Genomic DNA, 22,550 nt, shown 5'->3' on the forward strand with positions numbered 1-22,550 from the left:
GCTGCGCTGCTCTGCCCTGTCTGCCGCCTCGGCCAGTGCTGCCACGGCCGCGGCACGCCGGGGAGGAAGCAGCCGAACCCCAGCGCGGAACGTTCTCAAAAAAAAAAAAAAAAACCAGCGCGGAAGGCGGTCAGGACCATGGCCGAAAAGGCGAACAGGAAGAGGACACGGCGCAAACGCCGCCCGCCCGCGGCCTGCGGGCGCGCGATGATGATGATGGGCCGGTGATTCAAACGCCTTGTTGTCGCCTCGTCGTTCCGCTCGCGTCCATCACGCACGCGGCATCGTCGTGATGGCACGGTGTCCGGAACCCTCCGACTAGTCTGCGTGATGCTCGTACATACTCCACTCGAGAGCTACGTGCGTGCGTGCGTACAAACGAGGGCGCTACTCTACAAAGCAGCTGGTGGGCGCGAGGTGAGGCGTCTTCTTCGGGGGAAAAGAAAGGCGTACTTATACGAATCCAATCAACCGAATACGGCATTTCCCTCCTTCTGGAAGATAATGAGCACACCGATAAGTACTCCCTCTGTAAACTTATATAAGAGCGTTTAGATCACTACTTTAGTAATCTAAACGCTTTTATATTAGTTTACGGAGGGAGTACATTGCAAATACTAGTAGGCAGCAGCAGCAGTGCTGCTTTTTTGTAAGTACATCTGAAAATGAGAGCACCGCGTATCCTCTTTCTTCACACGGAGAGAGCAGTGCGTCGTAACTTTTTTTAACAACGCCTTACATTTGTTTGCAGAGCGAGGAACGGAGTGTTGCAATTGCAAGTTGCAACGGATCATAGATAAATGTTAGGGTAGATTAGCCCATGATTCACATGCTATATTGGCGTGATTGCTTAAAAATAGGATTTAATTTCATTAGAACTTTTTGACTTAGTATATAACAAGAAAAAAAATATTCGGTAAATCAGTATGAGGTAGGCCAGTTGAGACGGTTTTTAGAAAGAAAGAAAAAAGCGATGAAAAAAACCGAAAATAGGAGGGCAGAAAATCAAAACCATGATTGGAAGAAGGATGGGCGGACGACAAAACCTTTTTCTTATTATTATATGTTTGATTTTTGATTTCTGAATTGTTTTGTAATGCTGGCACGGTGAGTTCTTTGTGTGTGTGTGTGTGTGTGTGTGATGGAGCAGCCACCTTTTTTTTTTGAAAGGAGCTGCCACCTTTTGATTCACCTCCGATCCTCCTCTCTCGGCGCCGTTAATCCAACAACCAACCCCTCCTCCCCTCGCTGTCTCCCCTCCCCTCTCCTATCCGCTACGATACAAAAGCTCAAGAACCCACGCACGCGCGCACCCCCACCCACCCCACCACGCCTCGCTCGCTCGCTCTCCCCCCTCCCTCCCCACGCAGCGCAGCGCCGGTGGGGCAGGGCCTCCGCGGTTGCCGGCGACCGGACGACGCCACCACCGCCGCTGCCGCCGCTGCACCGCCCGCTCCACACTGCCGAACCGGTACGCACGCCCTCTGCTCCTCTCGCCTCGCTGGCTCCTTCTTCTCCCTGGCACGCTTGATCCGGCCGGCCCCTCCGCGGGTTCGTTCCTCGCCGTCGCGGAATTGCGGCGGGATTGGCGCCAAGGAGGGTGGGATCTCGCCGTCCCGGCCCCCTTTTCGTCTCGTCCTCCTTTTTTTACTGCCTTTTCTGCGCTGTTGCTCGTACTATTCCCGGCCACGAGCAGCAGGGCAGGGCACGCCCGCAGCCGCACGGCCTCCTCGTCGTTCAAATTATCTTCTCCTTCCCCTCGGTTTTAGCTCGGGCTTCAGCTTTTAATCCGCCCAAAATCTCCATTTTTCCGGCCTCTGCTTTGCTCGCTTGCTTTCAATTTTTTTTTTCATCTCTATGATACCTCCCGACTTATTTTCACTTCTGCTCTGCTTCTTCTCCAGGCACACTGGCCGTAATCTGGTGGAGACGATTCTCGTCGCAGCTAGCTGGTGCTGGTGGCGGTGGGTTGGAGGAATAAAGAAATGATCAATCTGTTCGATTTGAGCGCTGGAGCCAGCGCCAGGGTCGCCACCAGAGATGGTAACGTCATGCAACGACCCAACTGACCATGATTTTTCCGGACACATGATTGGTTAACTCTGCCATGATTTTTCATGGGGAAGAGAAGACCTCCTGTATGATTGTTCTTCGGTTAGTGGAAGGTGTCCTAATTATGGATCTCCTCCTTCCTGGCAGGTTCTCCGGTGAGAGGAACGCAGTCGGACCGGAAGGAGTACGCCGATCTCAAGTCGACGGTAAGCACATATATTTTTCATACTGGCAACCGTGTGTTTGTGTTGAGTGTCGACTGTCAAATCTCAGCCTTTTACAGTCTGCTTATCATTGCATGATCCATGTGTGGCGCAGGTGACTGGCAGCATCAGGAGGAGCTCGTCGGACAGATCCGGCGGTACGCCCATGAAGATGCTGATTGCGCAGGAGATGGCAAAGGAGGGGGACACAAATCACAAGAACACTAATGTTATAGCAAGGCTGATGGGTCTCGACGAAGGTGTGGCCTTTCCCAAGCCTGTTCAACCTTCCAGCAGGAGGAGATCTCCAGAGGGCCATTTATCAACCACGATGGCAAGGGTCAACAACCAAATGTCATTCGACAAGGATGCAGGCTCTGTTGAAAATGTGGAATATAAGGATGTCTACGAGGTGGGATACCAGCCACAAAGGTGTGAGCATTTGAGCAACGATTCTTCATACAGAGGGAGGCCACATGAAGATTATGACAAGAAAAGAATGGATCTCGTCCGGCAGAAGTTTGTTGAAGCAAAGCAGCTAGCCTCACATGAGAATCTTCTCCAATCGAAAGAATTCCATGATGCTCTGGAGACTTTGAATTCAAACAGGGACTTGTTTCTCAAGTTTCTCGAAGAACCCAATTCGCTCTTTGCAAAGCAATCTGGTGAGTTCCATTCTGCGCCAACATCACCACAGAGGAAGCAAATAACCGTGTTGAAGCCTGCCAAATCGGTGGAGCTGAAGAGTGAAAATGCACTTAAAAGGCAGCAAAATCATGCAGTTCATGGGAGTAGAACAGAGAGAAGCAATCTTCATAGGAAGCCCAATGCTGGTCATGCCAAAGCAGAAAGGCGTCCACAGCACACCCGGATAGTGGTCTTAAAACCCACCTCCTCAATCACCGCAGCAGAGCAGTTTCAACAAAATGGTCATGGTAACTCTGATGATTCTGATGCTCCTATTGTATCAAGACATGTGAGTGATGAGATACACTGGTCAGCACACGGCATGTGTCACCAGCATGATGAGTGTTTGCAGGGTAGCTTACAGTCAAATATGGTCGGGCGAGATAGATCGTATTATGATCGCGCTGAAGAAGGGCACAGTAGCTTTAGTGGCTCGGAGCTTGGAAGCCCAACATCATGCCATTCTTGGGATTACGTCTACCGGTTTAGCAATCCTTATTTTGGCTCATCTTTAAGCCATGCTTCTTGTTCTCCTGAGGCACATGTAGCTAGGGAGGGTAAGAAGCATACCTCTGATAGGTGGCCAAGTGCATCTTCCAATGAGATTATCCGGGAAAAGGTGCCGATGCGAAGGAGCTTGAGCACGCTTGGTGAAATGCTTGCCATGTCTGATATGAAGAGAGAAGATGTTGTTGATCAGGTGGCCACTAATGCCAGCAGCCAGTTGTGTGGCAACGAACCAAGAGTCGCCGTACCATCTAATTGTTCTGTTGATGGTGCGGAAGGAAAAAGCTCCAGCAATAAAATTTCAAGGTCAAAATCTGTTCCAGTCTCTTCATCAGCCTTTGACAGCCTGCGTTTAGATGCTAGATCTTCAGATTCTCAACATATAGAAGCCACAACCCCGAAGGAGGCGGCCAAACCTAGGAATGGGAAGTCATCTCTCAAGGGAAAGATTTCAAGCTTCTTCTCAATGCGTAGGAAAGCCGGAAAAGAGAAGCTCATCACATCTCCCTCGGGTAGCTTGAATGGCAGAGTTCCTGTGGACAGTGATGTAGTAGTTGGTGTATCACAGTCGGCCTGTACTGGCCTACAAGACGATGTTGCTTCAGAGAATTTAGAAGATAAGTATCAGTATGCAACAATAGTACTTCCGGTCAAGGAATCAGAGGCACTTTCTTCTTCTAAGGTACAGTACTTACTTTTCTAGTACATTTTTGTTACCTAGATGTAAATATAGCTTCTTTAACACATAAAAGTGGTTGATTTGTTAACTTGGACGGATAATTTTGCAGGCACTAATTTCTTTTGAGAAAGCACACTCATTTGAGATTCGGAACTCACACTTTGATGAGCCCAGTCCTACATCTGTTCTCGATGCGCTGTTTGAGGACAGGAATGAAAAGTCTGCCAGTTCATCAGAAAGTGCAATTACCGCTAAACAAGGTAACACATTAGTATGTCTGTCATGTAATAATTTTCTGGCAATGTGGCATGTTAACTGTTCTGCTTCATGACTAACCATTATAGACATAAAAGGCTACTATAGTGGTAGGGTAGTATAGTAAGTACCAATAAAGTGTACTTAATCTTTCTGGGCAGGCCATAAAAGATAATAAAGTATAATTAACTTTTGTGCTTCATAATTAACCATTATTGGCACCACTCCAGGCTTTTATTGTGGACATAAAATTAGGCTATAGCAGTAAGTAGCCATGATGTGTACTTAATAATCTTTTCTGGCTAGGCCACAGTAGATACTAATTTCTCTGAATCTCAACATGTATCTTGCTTGCAGAACCTTTATCAAGATGTCTTCCGATCGGATCGGTCGCACGGACGTTATCATGGGACGATTCCTCCGAAGAAGAGGCCGCGCCGTGCTCTAGCAAAGAAGAAGATTCCCACGAGCAAGAGCAGTACGAATTCGTCGAGAAGATCCTATCATCCGCCGGCCTCTGCACCGAGGCGGCCAGCAACGTCTTCGCCCGGTGGCATTCGCTCGACAGCCCTCTGGCTCCAAACGTGCCCGACCAGTTCCTGGAGCGCAAGGTGGAGGACGCCAAATGCAGAGAGCGGCGGTCGAGCCAGAGGCTCCTCATCGACTCCGTCAACGCCGCGCTGCTCGACATCGGCCAGAGCAAGCTCTGGCGCGCGTACCCTTGCACCGCAGGGCCGATCGTCGTCAACGTGTCGCAGCGGGACGAGCCGGTGGGCGACGCGGCATGGAGGCTGGTGAAAGGCTGGCTGTCGGACGACGAGGCGGGCAACGGGCTGCCGGACAATGTGGGCGCCGCGGCGGACCGGGTCGTCGGCGAGGAGATCGAAGGCAGGGGGTGGTCTGAGATGCTGCGGATGGAGGTGGACGACATGACCAAGGAGATATGCGGGGATGTCCTGGGCGAGGTCGTTGAGGAGGCGCTGTCAGAGCTCGCCGGGTGCCGTTGATGGATGCTCCTCTTTATTTGTTTGCCCTGCTCGCGGTGGTGTCCACCGGTGGCTTTTATTTCCGATCTGGTGGAGACCGTTTGCTGAGGACCGGCGCATCTTGGCTCCTTGTGTGTGTGTGTGTGTATAGTCCCTCTTGACTGTCCTGTATGCTCCAGTCAAGTGTGCGTGCCCACTCCCCTCTCTCTGTCGCGCCACATGCCGTTACAGTTGATACATTCTATTCTACAGTAATAATGATCGTGAATGATACGAATGAGTGAATGAGTACAGCTGCGTTTCGGAATCCTTGGCCACGGGTTGGAATCATCTTTTTGTGTAAAGACAAGAGAGAAATGGAGGCGCTAGAGATGATGACAGCTCTGAGAACTCTCTGCAGGCTTGTCCTAGAGAAAGAAAGATGGGCTTATCTCACTAGCTCCCAAGTGTATTACTACCTCCGTCGTCCTGGTTTATAAATACCCATTGTATTTTGTGCTGAATTTTGACTAGAGATTTAACTAACAAAATATTAATGCATGTCACTAAAAATTATATCGTTGAATTTCTATTTCAACGTAGTTTTAAATTATATTATTTTTTATGACATGCATTAATATTTTTTTAGTTAAATTTTAAAGTTAAAATTTGACACGGAATACAAAGGGGACTAGTAAACCAGGAGTCCAGGACGGAGGTAGTATACACTAAGGCCCTGTTTGTTTCATAAGTCCTAGAACTTTTTTAAGTCCAAACTTATAAGTCAGAAGTCCCTACCTGTTTGTTTACAGAGACTTATAAGTCCCGAGTCCCTACCTGTTTGTTTACAGGGACTTATAAGTCCATGTTGCACCGCTGCAACGAGGCTCAGGAGAGGGCTTGTCCGGCGATTGGAGGCACCGCTGCAACGAACCGAGGCAGAACGAACCGAGGCGGGGCGGCGACGGGGCGGCGAACCGAGGCAGAACGAACCGAGGCGGGGCGGCGACGGGGCGAGAGGCGGGGCGGCGACGGGGCGACGATGGGGCGAGAGGCGGGGCGGCGACGGGGCGAGAGGCGGGGCGAGAGGCGGGGCGGCGACGGGGCGGCGACGGGATAAGTCCCAATAAGCTCCTCCCTGAGAGTCTTATTTGATAAGTACCAAATCACCACAATAAGTCCCAATAAGTCCCTTGTGTTTGGTTTAGGTGGGACTTATAGGGACTTTTTTAAGTCCCTAAACCAACAAGTCCCTAGAAACAAACACCCTCTAACAAGTGGTAGTGTGCTACTTATACTACTGTTAACTGTGTGAGAGTCCATGTGCTTCCTTCCTTGAAAGGCTACAACAGTCCAAGGCACCACCTTTTGTTCCACTTTGTTTACTGGTCACCTTGTCCTCCCTCCATCCACCAACTCAACTTGCACCTGCACTGCACTGAATCTGAGGAGGAGGATGAGTTAAAAATGGCGTGGCAAGCACCAAAGTGCATTGACATTCCTGGGGAATAACAGCCTTTCTTCTTCTTCCTGAGGTGATGATGGGCATCCCTGCATTCTTTTGTGGATCCAACACCAAAGTGCTTAACCTCCCAAGACATGTGCTTGCTGATAATAAAAGGCTTTGCTCCTTGCTGGTAGTACTAATTTACTACTGTAATAATACGAGCAGTGACTTGTGTGCGCGTGTGTGCCAGCTTTGCAGTTGCAGATGTCGTGGTGGTCCTTGAGAGAGACGAGATGAACTGCAGCGATGATCTGTCCGTCTGTCTGCGCGTCCACCTCCGACCGCTCGCTGGACCTCCTCGCGGTCCATCCATCCGTGCATGATGAATCAGAATTCAGAAGCCACGGAGCTTCCTTCCTTTCCTCATTGCCGGTCAACTTGTCTGCATCTTTTAGGTGCAACAACATTCCAAAACAAATCTTTTAGGTGCAACAAGCCGGCAACTAACTAACCATGCACCATTAGTGCCCTAGCGCGTGGTTAACCGTCCCTCTGCTGCCGCTGCCGCTGCCACAGAAATAATCGCAGCAAACATGGAAGGCTACCGATTAGCCTCTCTCTACTGCATGAAGCACTCTCACATGCCATACCTCTTCTTGCTTCTTGGAAAGTTGCGAGCGAAGCCTACCTGACTTGGCCTGTAGTTTTCGATAACTACAGAGGAGCGTCCTCTCTGTCAGCCAGTCGGTCAGTCAGCCCGCCTCTTCCGCCAGTGCAACGTGCATCCCTTTTATTTAGAACCAAAAAAATAAAGGTTACTTGCTTTGGCAGGTTCGTTCTACTACTACTTGCCTTGATCTCAAGGCACCTCCGCTAATTAACTGGCTTGCACTTGTGTTTTCTATGCAGGAAACTCTCGCACCTGCTGCTCGATCTCTTGGTCCTTGGAACCTTGCCTCCTGTCCTGCCTGGCCTGTTGTTTTCGATGACCAGTGCTGTCTTCCTATTTTCCTAGTAACGTGCACCCTTTCTCCCCATTGACCTGTGGCTGTAAAATAGATTTAGAACAAGTAAATGGCGAGGCTGGCGATCGTGTCCAGCTGACCATCGACTTAGAGCATCTCCAATAGATGATGTATATTTGAGCGGCCCAAGCCGATGATGGTTCAAATTTGAAGCATCAAAAAATGTTTTTTACATCTCCGAAAAAGGCTCAACTTCAACAGATGGTCCAAAACGACGATGTAAAAAATATCAACTCCAACAGATGGTCCAAAACGAAGATGCAAAACCGGTCGGCCGCCGCGCGACCACTGTATTTTTTTTTGACAGAAAGACTATAAGGGAACCCCCTACAGTATAATTGGTGCAACAACCCCAAATTGCAAGTACCAATGCCTTGAACCTGGGTGGGTGGGAAGGCATCAGCCCCTTCCCACCACTAGGGTATGCCACATATTACATAAACAACATAAAAAAATTATACATGTCCACAATATCTAATTATTCATATTTGTTCGAATCCACGAGATCAAATGCAAAACAAATACAACATAGTTTTTCACAAACAAATAATGAATCTATGCGGCTCTTTCGCCATGCCATTTCCAATGCTCTTCCATCAAATCTTTCTGAAGTTGATCATGCACATCGGTGTCTCTAATCTCGCTATACACCTTTATGAAACGTCTGATGCGCTGTTCTTTTCGCATGGGGTTAACATGAATGCCATCAGGTGATAGAAGTTGTAATCTAAATGTTTTCCACGCTCGTTCTCAATGATCATATTATGCATAATCATGCAAGCAGTCATGATGTACGAAAGGATCTTTTGATCCCGGAATCTAGATGGTCCTTACACAATAGCAAATTGAGATTGCAAAATCCTGAAAGCCCTCTCAACATCTTTTCTAACGGCCGCTTGTGCATTGTGAAAGACGAGTTCTTACTTACCTTCGAGTTTTACAATTGGCTTGACAAATGTACTCCACCTTGGGTAGATCCCATCTGCAAGATAGTACCCATATTTGTATGTGCGGCCATTTGCTTCGAAGGTCACTGGTGGTGCTTCTCCATTTGCTAACTTGGCAAACAGAGGTGACCGGTCGAGCATGTTGATGTCGTTGCAAGATCCAGGCATCTCAAAATATGCATGCCAAATCCATGTTTCATGATTGGCAGCTGCCTCAAGAATGATAGTGGCATCCTTCCCACGACCCTTGAATTGTCCATGCCATGCTTCTGGGCAGTTCTTTCATTTTCAGTGCATGCAATCCACAGACCCGAGCATACCTGGAGACCCTCGAGCTTTGTTCATCTCCAAAAGCCTCTGAGTGTCATGAGCATTGGGTTCTCAAGTACTGTGGACCAAACACTTCTACCATAGTCATTGCAAATTGCTTAACATAGAAGATAGCAGTGCTCTCTGCCATCGCCAAGTTGTCATCAATGTAATCTGTCGGAACACCATATGCCATCATGCGCAAAGCGGCAGTGACCTTCTGTTCAATGCTATGACCAAGCAACCCAGCACAGTTCCTTCTCTGCTCGAAGGCTGGAGTGTGCTGCTTCACGGAATTGCAAATGTGGGCGAACAAGTCTTTTGACATTCTAAAACGGCGTCGAAAGTAATTGTCCAGGAAAACAGGTGGTGATCCTAAGTAGTTGCGCATAAACCGTTTGTGTGCATCAATCCGTTCTCTTCGAATGAACACACGACCATAGACGGAACCACTGTGCTTTGGCTTCTTCCCCTTGTGCATGGCCACTAGCATAACAATGTCCTCTTCTTCATGCAAATCAAATTCCTTGTCCGACGATGAATCATCCACGAATGAGGAGTCAACCGAGCTCATCTACAATGCAGACAACCACCATCAAACATACTATCCAATCCCAATTAAAATCATCAAGTTTCATCGTTTTTTTACCTTGGGGAATTTCATCGAACACCTTGTGTGCGGGGTGAAAGAAGTTGGTCGGACGGCGGCTCAGAGGAGAACTGCTGTGACGGCAGCACAGAGGATAAGGGAGCACGGCGGACCGCCGGAGTCGGCGAATCCAGCCGTGGCTGCTTCCCAAAACGGCGGCGCCGGGGTGGCTGCGAGATGCCCTTCGGCGGGTGAGGCGACGAGGGCTACGACGGCCGTGAGAGGCCCTCCGGCGAGGGAGGCGATGAGGGCTAGGGCAACAGAGGGCGGTGGCGGCGATGTGGGGCGGGGGCGGCAACTTGGCCGGTGCCGGCGGCGACTTACGGCGGCTGGTGCTCGATCGCGAGCGGGCGGTCGCGAGGCGAAAGGGGAATGAAGTGACGGTTGTGAAGGAAATATGCCCTAGAGGCAATAATAAAGTTGTTATTTATATTTCCTTATATCATGATAAATGTTTATTATTCATGCTAGAATTGTATTAATCGGAAACTTAGTACATGTGTGAATACATAGACAAAACAAAGTGTCCCTAGTATGCCTCTACTTGACTAGCTTGTTAATCAAGATGGTTATGTTTCCTAACCATAGACATGTGTTGTCATTTGGTGATTGGGATCACATCATTAGGAGAATGATGTGATGGACAAGACCCATCCGTTACCCTAGCATTATGATCATTATAGTTTCATTGCTACTGCTTTCTTCATAACTTATACATGTTCCTCAGACTATGAGATTATGCAACTCCCGAATACCGGAGGAACACCTTGTGTGCTATCAAACGTCACAACGTAACTGGGTGATTACAAAGATGCTCTACAGGTGTCTCCGAAGGTGTTTGTTGGGTTGGCATAGATCGAGATTAGGATTTGTCACTCCGTGTATCAGAGAGGTATCTCTGGGCCCTCTCGGTAATGCTCATCACTATAAGCCTTGCAAGCAATGTGACTAATGAGTTAATTGCGGGATGAAGCATTACATAACGAGTAAAGAGACTTGCCAGTAACGAGATTGAACTAAGTATGATGATATCGACGATCGAATCTTGGGCAAGTAACATACCGATGACAAACAGAACAACGTATGTTGTTATGCGGTTTGACTGATAAAGATCTTCGTAGAATACGTAGGAGCCAAAATGAGCATCCAGGTTCCGCTATTGGTTATTGATCAGAGATATGTCTCGATCATGTCTACATAGTTCTCGAACCCGTAGGGTCCGCACGCTTAACGTTCGATGACGATTTGTATTATGAGTTATGTGTTTTGATGACCGAAGTTTGTTTGGAGTCTCAGATGAGATCACGGACGTGACGAGGAGTCTCTAAATGGTCGAGACATAAAGATTGATATATTGGAAGGCTATATTCGGACGTCGGAAAGGTTCCGGAGAAGTTCAGGTATTTTCCGGAGTACCGGGAGGTTAAAGGAACCCCCCTAGGAGTAGTTGGGACTTAATGGGATTTAGGGGAAAGAATAGAAGGGCCACAAGGGGTGGCCGCGTGCCCCCCATGGGCTAGTACGAATTGGACTGGGAGGGGGCGGCGCCCCCCTCTCCTTCCTTCTCCCCTCTTCCCCGTTCCTCCTTCTCCTAGTTGGAATAGGAAAGGGGGGGGGGGCGAATCCTACTTGGTCCGGGAGTCCGAGTAGGACTCCCCCCCTTGGAGCTCCCCCTCTAGGGCCGGCCTTCTCCTCCTCCCTCCCTTATATACGGGGGCAAGGGGGCACCCTAGGACACACCAAGTCTTCTCTTAGCCATGTGCGGTGCCCCCCTCCACAGTTACACACCTCGATCATATCACCGTAGTGTACGTGATTAGGCGAAGCCCTGCGCCGGTAACATCATCATCACCGTCGCCATGCCGTCGTGCTGACGAAACTCACCCTCGTCCTCAACTGGATCAAGAGCACGAGGGACGTCATCGAGCTGAACGTGTGCTGAACGCGGAGGTGCCGTACGTTCGGTACTTGGATCGGTTGGATCGCGAAGAAATTCAACTACATCAAACGCGTTAACTAAACGCTTCCGCTTTTGGTCTACAAGGGTACGTGGACACACTCTCCCCTCTCGTCGCTATGCATATCCTAAATAGATCTTGCATGATCGTAGGAATTTTTTGACTCACTACGTTCCCCAACAGTGGCATCCGAGCCAGGTCTATGCGTAGATGTTTTATGCACGAGTAGACCACAAAGAGTTGTGGGCGATAATAGTCATACTGCTTACCACCAATGTCTTACTTTGATTTGGCGGTATTGTTGGATGAAGCGGCCCGGACCGACATTACATGACTGCGTTCATGAGACTGGTTCTACCGACGTGCTTTTGCACATAGGTGGTTGGCGGGTGTCTGTTTCTCCAACTTTAGTTGAATCGAGTTTGACTATGGCCGATCCTTGTTGAAGGTTAAAACAACACACTTGACAAAAAAATATTGTGGTTTTATGCGTAGGTAAGAACGGTTCTTGCTAGAAGCCCGTAGCAGCCACGTAAAATTTGCAACAACAAAGTAGAGGACGTCTAACTTGTTTTTGCAAGGCTTGCTGTGATGTGATATGGTCAAGACATGATGTGATATAAATTGTTGTAAGAGATGATCATGTTTTGTAACAGAGTTATCGGCAACTGGCAGGAGCCATATGGTTGTCGCTTTATTGTATGCAATGCAATCACCATGTAATTGCTTTACTTTATCTCTAAGCGGTAGCGATAGTCGTAGAAGCAATAGTGTGCGAGACGACAATGATGCTACGATGGAGATCAAGGTGTCGCGTCGGTGACGATGGAGATCATGACGATGCTTCGGTGATGGAGATCATAAACACAAGATGATGATGGCCATATCATGTCACATATTTTGATTGCATGTGATGTTTATCTTTTATGCATCTTATTTTGCTTAGTACGACGGTAGCATTATAAGATGATCCCTCACTAAATTTTAAGGTATAAGTGTTCTCCCTGAGTATGCACTGTTGCTACAGTTCGTCGTGCCGAGACACTACGTGATGATCGGGTGTGATAAGCTCTACGTTTACATACAACGGGTGCAAGCCAATTTTGCACGTGCAGAATACTCGGATTAAACTTGACGAGCCTAGCATATGCATATATGGCCTTTGAACACTGAGACCGAAAGGTCGAACGTGAATCATATAGTAGATATGATCAACATAGAGATGTTCACCATTGAAAACTACTCCATCTCACGTGATGATCGGACATGGTTTAGTTGATTTGGATCACGTGATCATTTAGATGACTAGAGGGATGTCTATCTAAGTGGGAGTTCTTTAGTAATATGATTAATTGAACTTTAATTTATCATGAACTTAGTCCTGATAGTTTTTTGCAAATTATGTTGTAGATCAATAGCTCGTGTTATAGCTTCCCTATGCTTTTATATGTTCCTAGAGAAAACTAAGTTGAAAGATGATAGCAGCAATGATGCGGACTGGGTCCGTGATCTGAGGTTTAACCTCATTGTTGCACAGAAGAATTATGTCTTTGATGCACCGCTAGGTGACAGACCTATTGCATGAGCAAATGCTAACGTTATGAATGTTTGGCTAGCTCAATATGATGACTACTTGATAGTTGAGTGCACCATGCTTTACGACTTAGAACTGGGACTTGAAAAACATTTTGAACGCCACGGAGCATATGAGACATTCCAAGAGCTGAAATTGGTATTTCAGACTCATGCCCGTGTCGAGAGGTATGAGACCTCAGACAAGTACTTCGCCTAAAAGATGGAGGAGAATTGCTCAGCTAGTGAGCATGTGCTCAGAATGTCTAGTTACTACAATCGCTTGAATCAAGTGGGAGTTAATCTTCCAGATAAGATAAGTGATTAACAGAGTTCTCTAGTCACCATCACCAAGTTACTAGAACTTCGTGATGAACTATAGTATGCAAGGGATGAAGATAATGATTCCTGAGCTCTTCGTGATGCTGAAATTAACGAAGGTAGAAATCAAGAAAGACCGTCAAGTGTTGGTGATTAACTAGACCACTAGTTTCAAGAAAAGGGCAAAGGGAAAGAAAGGGAACTTCAAGTATAATGGCAAGCAAGATGTCACTCCCGTGAACAAGCCCAAAGCTGGACCTAAGCGTGAAACGGAGTGCTTCTACTGCAAAGGAAATGGTCACTAGAAGCGGATCTACCCCAAATATTTGGTGGAAAAGAGGGATGGCAAAGTGAATAAAGGTATATTTGATATACAAGTTATTGATGTGTACCTTTCTAATGTTCATAGTAGCCCCTGGGTATTCGATACTTTTTCGGTTGCTAAGATTAGTAACTCGAAACAGGAGTTACATAATAAATAGAGACTAGTTAAGAATGAAGTGACGATGTATGTTGGAAGTGGTTTCAAGATTGATATGATCATCATCGCACACTCCCTATACTTTCGGGATTAGTGTTGAACCTAAATAAATGTTATTTGGTGTTTGTGTTGAGCATGAATATGATTAGATCATGTTTATTGCAATACGGTTATTCATTTAAGATAGAGAATAATTGATATTATGTTTACATGAATAAAACCTTCAATGGTCATACACCAAATGTTGATGGTTTATTGAATCTCGATCGTGGTAATACACATATTCATAATATTGATGCCAAAAGATGCAAAGTTGATAATGATAGAGCAACTTGTTTGTGGCACTGCCATTTGGGTCATATCGATGTAAAGTGCATGAAGAAACTCCATAAAGATGGACTTTTGGAATCACTTGATTATGAATCATTTGATACTTGCAAACCGTGCCTTATGGGCAAGATGACTAAAACTTTGTTTTTCAGAACAATGGAATGAGATAGTGACTTATTGGAAATAATACATACCGATGTGTGCATTCCAATGAGTGTTGATGCTCGTGGCGGGTATCGTTATTTTCTGACCTTCACAGATTATTTGAGCAAATATGGGTATATCTACTTAATGAAACACAAGTCTGAAACATTTGAAAAGTTCAAAGAATTTCAGAGTGAAGTGGAGAATCATTGTAACAAGAAAATAAAGTTTCTACGATCTGATCATGGAGGTGAATATTTGAGTTACGAGTTTGTCCTTCATATAAAACAAGGTGGAAAAGTTTCACAACTCATGCCACCTGGAACACCACAGCGTAATGGTGTGTCGGAACGTCGTAACCGCACTTTATTAGATATGGTGCGATCTATGATGTCTCTTACCGATTTACCACTATCGTTTTGGGATTATGCATTAGAGACAACTGCATTCACGTTAAACAGGGCACCGTCAAAATCTGTTGAGATGACACCATATGAACTGTGGTTTGGCAACAAACCTAAGCTGTCGTTTCTTAAAGTTTGGGGCTGCGATGCTTATGTGAAAAAGCTTCAACCTGATAAGCTTGAACCCAAATCGGAGAAGTGCGTCTTCATAGGATACCCATAGGAAACTGTTGGGTACACCTTCTATCACAGATCCGAAGGCAAGATATTCATTGCTGAGAATGGATCCTGTCTAGAGAAGGAGTTTCTGTCGAAAAGGAGTGAGTGGGAGGAAAGTAGAACTTGATGAGGTAATTATACCTTCTCCCGAATTGTAAAGTAGTTTATCACAGAATTCATTTCCAGTGATTACTACACCAATTAGTGAGGAAGCTAATGATGATGATCATGAAACTTCAAATCAAGTTACTACCGAACCTCGTAGGTCAACCAGAGTACGGTCCGCACTAGAGTGGTACGGTAATCCTATTCTGGAAGTCATGTTACTAGACCATGATGAACCTATGAACTATGAGGAAGCGATGATGAGCCCAGATTCCGCGAAATGGCTTGAGGCCATGAAATCTGATATGGGATCCATGTATGAGAACAAAGTGGACTTGCCCGATGATGGGCAAGCCATAAAAAATAAACGGATCTTCAAGAGGAAGGCGGACGATGATAGTAGTGTTACTATCTATAAAACTCGACTTGTCACAAAAGGTTTTTGACAAGTTCAAGGTGTTGACTACAATGAGATTTTTTCAACTGTAGCGATGCTTAAATCCGCCTGAATCATGTTAGCAATTGCCATATTTTATGAAATCTAGCAAATGGATGTTGTCGTGGAAATATCAAGTCAGATGTCCTTGTGAAAGGACTTAGTCGTGGAGCCATCGCAACGGGTTGGCTTAAAGGGGTTAAACCGGACAAGGACATGGGAGTTTTACACAAGTTCAGCTCCTTACGGTGAAGGTAAAAGCCTACGTCTAGTTGTGATGGGATTATTGGGGTTTCGATTACCAGGGAGCAAACAAGCTATGCCAGGCTTTCGAGTTGTTGTTTCCTGTCCCTGAACCGCCACCGGGTCATCCCTATATATACATAGGTTGACGCCCGGCCGGTCTACATAGTCCCGAGGCCAGCTCATACATGAAGGAAATATGCCCTAGAGGCAATAATAAAGTTATTATTTATTTCCTTATTTCATGATAAATGTTTATTATTCATGCTAGAATTGTATTAACCGGAAACATGATACATGTGTGAATACATAGACAAACATATAGTCACTAGTATGCCTCTACTTGACTAGCTCATTAATCAAAGATGGTTATGTTTCCTAACCATAGACATGTGTTGTCATTTGATTAATGGGATCACATCATTAGGAGAATGATGTGATTGACATGACCCATTCCGTTAGCCTAGCACTTGATCGTGTAGTATGTTGCTATTGCTTTCTTCATGACTTATACATGTTCCTATAACTATGAGATTATGCAACTTCCGTTTACCAAAGGAACACTTTGGGTGCTACCAAACGTCACAACGTAACTGGGTGATTATAAAGGAGTACTACAGGTGTCTCCAAAGGTACATGTTGGGTTGGCGTATTTCGAGATTAGGTTTTGTCACTCCGATTGTCGGAGAGGTATCTCTGGGCCCTCTCGGTAATGCACATCACTATAAGCCTTGCAAGCAATGTAGCTAATGAGTTAGTTACGGAATGATGCATTACGTAACGAGTAAAGAGACTTGCCGGTAACGAGATTGAACTAGGTATTGGATACCGACGATCGAATCTCGGGCAAGTAACACACCGATGACAAAGGGAACAACGTATGTTGTTATGCGGTTTGACCGATAAAGATCTTCGTAGAATATGTAGGAGCCAATATGGGCATCCAGGTTCCGCTATTGGTTATTGACCAAGAATAGTTCTAGGTCATGTCTACATAGTTCTCCAACCCGTAGGGTCCGCACGCTTAAGGTTTCGATGACAGTTATATTATGAGTTTATGAGTTTTGATGTACCGAAGGAGTTCGGAGTCCCGGATGAGATCGGGGACATGACGAGGAGTCTCGAAATGGTCGAGACGTAAAGATCGATATATTGGACGACTATATTCGGAGTTCGGAAAGGTTCCGAGTGATTCGGGTATTTTTCGGAGTACCGGAGAGTTACGGGAATTCGCCGGGGAGTACATGGGCCTTATTGGGCCATACGGGAATAGAGGAGAGAGGCCAAAAGGAAGGAGGCCTGTGTCCCCCCTCTGGTCCGAATTGGACAAGGGGCGCAGCCCCCCTTTCCTTCTTCCTCTCCCCCTCTTTCCCCTTCTCCTACTCCAACAAGGGATGTGGAATCCTACTAGGACTAGGGAGTCCTAGTAGGACTCCACACTTGGCGCGCCCCCTCCTAGGGCCGGCCTCCTCCCCCCTGGCTCCTTTATATACGGGGGCAGTGTTGGGGATATACATAACAGGTAGGCCCACGAAGGGTCGAAATATCATGAAGCGTGGGGTCCACACAACATGTGGGTCCAGGTCAATTTCATACAGACACACTGTCCACTCGACCAAGCAACATACCATCCACTCGGATGACAGTTCACCACTCGACCATACGACTCACTCGGATATACGAAGACCAGCAGGCAGCAAAGCAGTCGGCATCTTTCTAATAGTGAAGGCTTAATAGTGGGCTGTCATTATAGCATTCATACCCCACTTTGTAACATAGGAGGTGAGGAAGTGGCGCACTCTATATAAGCCACCCCCCACCACTAGACTTGGGGGGCTCTTCTTCCACCTCTCTCTCTTTTCACCATTAGTCTCAGGACTTAGCTCAGGCATGGGGATCCGTTCCTCTCTCTCACACACATTGTAATCTCCGGATATATACTCAGATAAAACAAAGCCTCTCCGGAGCACGAGACGTAGGGTTGTTATCTCCACCGTGAGAGGCCCGAACTCGCTAAAACCACCGTGTCACCCATATGCATCTCGATAGATCATGCTCCGTTATACTACCCCTATTCTACTGTCAGACTTAGAACCACGATAGTTGGCGCCCACCGTGGGGCATGGCGTCTATCGAGCCATGGTGCAAATGGTTTTTCTTCAATCTTCGACAGCGGATCAACTACCATCGCCAGAGAAATTGGCCGCTGAAGTTCTGGCCATCGCGCCATTCGTACAAGCAAAAGGATCAGGGAAGTATTCATTCGATCTAGTCTTTTTACAATAAGTAGTCTAACAATAAGTTTGTCTTTTCCTCCTGTAGGATCAGACACACCCATGCATGATCGGTCATGAAGCAGAGGAGAAGAGAAAAGAACAAGTCGTTCCATCTTTTTTGCCTTTTCACAGGATCATCATCAATGGCAACCACCACAAACGACCACTCGCACGGGTCGTACAAACGCCCTCCGGTGAGGCGTCCACTGAGTCGTCTCCGGCCTCGTCTACGACACTGCCGGCGAGCTCGTACAAACGCCCTCCGGTGAGGCGTCCACTGCGTCGTCTTCGGCCTCGTCTACTACATCCCCATGCGCGGCACCTCCTCCCTCCAACGCTGGTCATCTGGCACAATTCTCCCCCGTGGAGGCACCCGCTCGATCCCGGCGTTGGAGCAAGAAGCTAACCGCGCCTCCATGCACGTCCCCGTCACGGTCCGGCCCGGCGTCATCTCCGACTTCAACTGCGACGTCGTCACCCAGCGCCCACACACGCTCAGCTGCTAACGCCCGGCCTGCGGGCGGCAGACCCTGGCGACCAACGCTCGACCCGGTTCCTCGGACGGAGAGGCACGGCTGCCTGCACTCGGCCCGGCTCCGCGGGCGTCCAAGCACGGCTCTGACCGGCGCACAACTCCAGCTCCTTGAGCAGTAAAACACGGCCACCAGTGCGCGCGTCAGTCTCGCCCTTGGCAGCACCGGCCCGCGTCTCCGATGGGCCGCAGTCAGTCGCTCATCGACCTCGTCGCCACCTCTCGGCTGCCGACCGATTCCGGCCAGACTGGCAGTTTCCGCCGCAGCGGAGCTCTCCTCTGGGCTGCCCCTACATGCAGTGGGAGAAACAATCCCTGGGAAAAGGAAACTCCCATTACATGAAGGATCGTATTTAATTCTTGCTAATTAGCATTAATACCTCCTTCATGCAGATTATGCGCACAAATACTAGACGGCGGCAATCGACTGCAGGTCATCTCCACCAACGTCGCCTGGTCCACATCGCTGGATTAAAATGAGCAGTGGACCTCCCACGATCTGGCAATAAACCGGCAGGGAGATAACTCCCATCGCATGCAAAATCGTATTTAATTCTTGCTTAATCAGCACTAATACCTCTCGCATGCAGGTTCTGAACGTGGGGCAAGTCCATCAATTCGTTGGGCGAGAACAACTCCTTCATTGCGTTAGGCGTGGACGACTCCTTCAATGCGTCAGTTAGCCAAACAATTACATCTAGTAACTATTAGGGATTTATTGCTAACTCTGACAGGAGCGTCATCGGCGGAACAATCACAACAACGGTGGCAGTTGCGGCGAAAGGCCCACCTCCCCTTTGTTTCGATCAGATTCGGCTCCCGGACGATGAAGCAACTCAATCGACTGCACAACACGTCGTCGTCAACTTCACTCGACTGCCCACGCACTATCACTCGGTTGGGCTTGACTTGATCAACATGCTCCGACTCAGCCGTCCCGCGGGTCGTCACTCAGCGCCTCCTCACTCGGCCGCCCCGCGCGTCGTCACTCGGTTGGTCACCTCATCACCACTCGGCCGCCCCGCGTCGCCACTCGGTTGGTCACCTCATCACCACTCGGCCGCCCCGGCGTCGCCACTCGGTTGGTCACCTCATCACCACTCGGCCGCCCGCGCGTCGCCACCGGTTGGTCACCTCATCACCACTCGGCCGCGCGCGTCGCCACTCGGTTGGTCACCTCATCACCACTCGGCCGCCCCGGCGTCGCCACTCGGTTGGTCACCTCATCACCACTCGGCCGCCCCGGCGTCGCCACTCGGTTGGTCACCTCATCACCACTCGGCCGCCCCGGCGTCGCCACTCGGTTGGTCACCTCATCACCACTCGGCCGCCCCGGCGTCGCCACTCGGTTGGTCACCTCATCACCACTCGGCCGCCCGCGCGTCGCCACTCGGTTGGTCACCTCATCACCACTCGGCCGCCCGCGCGTCGCCACTCGGTTGGTCACCTCATCACCACTCGGCCGCCCCGGCGTCGCCACCAGGTTGGTCACCTCATAACCACTCGGCCGCCCCGCGCGTCGCCACTCGGTTGGTCACCTCATACCACTCGGCCGCCCCGTGCGTCGCCACCAGGTTGGTCACCTCATAACCACTCGGCCACCCCGCGCGTCGCCACTCGGTTTGGTCACCTCATAACCACTCGGCCGCCCGCGCGTCGCCACTCGGTTGGTCACCTCATCACCACTCGGCCGCCCCGCGCGTCGCCACCAGGTTGGTCACCTCATAACCACTCGGCCGCCCCGCGCGTCGCCACTCGGTTGGTCACCTCATACCACTCGGCCGCCCCGCGCGTCGCCACTCGGTTGGTCACCTCATAACCACTCGGCCGCCCCGCGCGTCGCCACCAGGTTGGTCACCTCATAACCACTCGGCCGCCCCGGGCGTCGCCACTCGGTTGGTCACCTCATCACCACTCGGCCGCCCCGCGCGTCGCCACCAGGTTGGTCACCTCATCACCACTCGGCCGCCCCGCGCGTCGCCACTCGGTTGGTCACCTCATCACCACTCGGCCGCCCGCGCGTCGCCACTCGGTTGGTCACCTCATCACCACTCGGCCGCCCCGCGTCGCCACTCGGTTGGTCACCTCATCACCACTCGGCCGCCCGCGCGTCGCCACTCGGTTGGTCACCTCATCACCACTCGGCCGCCGCGCGTCGCCACTCGGTTGGTCACCTCATCACCACTCGGCCGCCCGCGCGTCGCCACTCGGTTGGTCACCTCATCACCACTCGGCCGCCCGCGCGTCGCCACTCGGTTGGTCACCTCATCACCACTCGGCCGCCCCGGCGTCGCCACTCGGTTGGTCACCTCATCACCACTCGGCCGCCCCGCGTCGCCACTCGGTTGGTCACCTCATCACCACTCGGCCGCCCCGCGTCGCCACTCGGTTGGTCACCTCATCACCACTCGGCCGCCCGCGCGTCGCCACTCGGTTGGTCACCTCATCACCACTCGGCCGCCCCGCGCGTCGCCACTCGGTTGGTTGGTCACTCATAACCACTCGGCGGCCCCGCGCGTCGCCACAGGTTGGTCACCTCATAACCACTCGGCCGCTCGCGCGTCGCCACTCGTTGGTCACCTCATCACCACTCTGCCGCTCCGCGCATCGCCACTCGGTTGGTCACCTCATCACCACTCAGCCGCTCCGCGCGTCGCCACTCGGTTGGTCACCTCATCACCACTCGACCGCCCTGCGCGCCTTCAGACAGCTAAGTCATTTTACATTCTGTTATTTTCGTCTTCCCGAGTATTCCATAATTCACAACATCAGGTTCACTCGGAGGCCACACCACCGAGTGTACCTCTACGCTCGACTGCTTATTTTCACATACTTGCTTAGTACTGGTTATGTGACTCCGAAGTCCAACTTCCTTTTTTTTGCATATATCATTCACGAACACCATGTGTCGTTCTTCATTTCGAGTTTGCATCGGTCCTCCGGGGCCGCAACTCAGTCAAAACACTACACTTCCGTTTTATTTTAGCCAGTATTCCAACAAGTTCAGTAGGATTTCTCGCTTCGACAAGTGCGAACGAATCCTTCGCTCTTTTAAACTTTTGCTGGTCAACCAGCAAGCCCCTTGCACTCCCAGCGGGTGTCTATGGGTGTTATTCACACAAATCATTTCAGCACACATCAAATTTCCTCAAGAAATTATTGTGTTGACTTGTGCCATTTTTTACACAAGTTACCGCGATCACTCGACGGCCCTACGCGCCAACTTCATCGCTGCTCGGACTCGGTCTCCATACTGGTCCTAGCGCACCACAACACTGACTTTGTCGCCCTGTTGATTTCAAACACGTCCGGCCAACCCCTCTATGGAATTCTCTTCATCGTATCAATGATATAGACCTCGTCGGGCATGAGACAGATAAGTCCCTTTCATAATTAAACTTCACACTTCACTCTTTTGCGAGTTTGCTTCTTCCGAGCATCACTCGGAAGCTTCTCCTCATCTTTACCCAAATCCGACTCGATGAATTACAAATCATCCATTCAAAACTATATTTCTCATATTCCGACATGTCCGTTGTCGAAGCCTGTAGTATGCTCGGGGGCTACGCCGCACTCGGGGGCTGCATCTCATTTGGAATGACACTCTCCTAAGTGGTCGAGTACTTCATCACCAATCAGACCCTTCACTTCAACAAGTACATTCGATCCGTCACTTTGACAAATTTCATAATCACCCAGACACTCTGCGTGCCATCTTCGTTCCTACTCAAATTCAGTTGTCGCACCGGTCTTGTTGCGCCACAGCCACACTACACCGACCTTGTCGCTACATCAGCTTCAAAA

General features: G+C 49.2%; 1 protein-coding gene across 1 annotated transcript; it reads left to right on the forward strand.

Annotated features, from left to right (window-relative positions):
* Positions 1-1,305: 1,305 nt before the first annotated feature.
* LOC123093471 (uncharacterized) lies at positions 1,306-5,662 on the forward strand. The gene is made up of 6 exons (XM_044515447.1): positions 1,306-1,471; positions 1,905-2,043; positions 2,200-2,258; positions 2,371-4,131; positions 4,238-4,388; positions 4,741-5,662. The coding sequence occupies exons 2-6, from the start codon at positions 1,986-1,988 to the stop codon at positions 5,388-5,390; spliced, it is 2,679 nt and encodes an 892-aa protein (XP_044371382.1). The 5' UTR covers positions 1,306-1,471; positions 1,905-1,985; the 3' UTR covers positions 5,391-5,662.
* The last annotated feature ends 16,888 nt before the right edge of the window (positions 5,663-22,550 follow it).

Source organism: Triticum aestivum, chromosome 4B, assembly GCF_018294505.1.
Source record: "Triticum aestivum cultivar Chinese Spring chromosome 4B, IWGSC CS RefSeq v2.1, whole genome shotgun sequence".
NCBI classification, from domain to species: Eukaryota; Viridiplantae; Streptophyta; class Magnoliopsida; order Poales; family Poaceae; genus Triticum; species Triticum aestivum.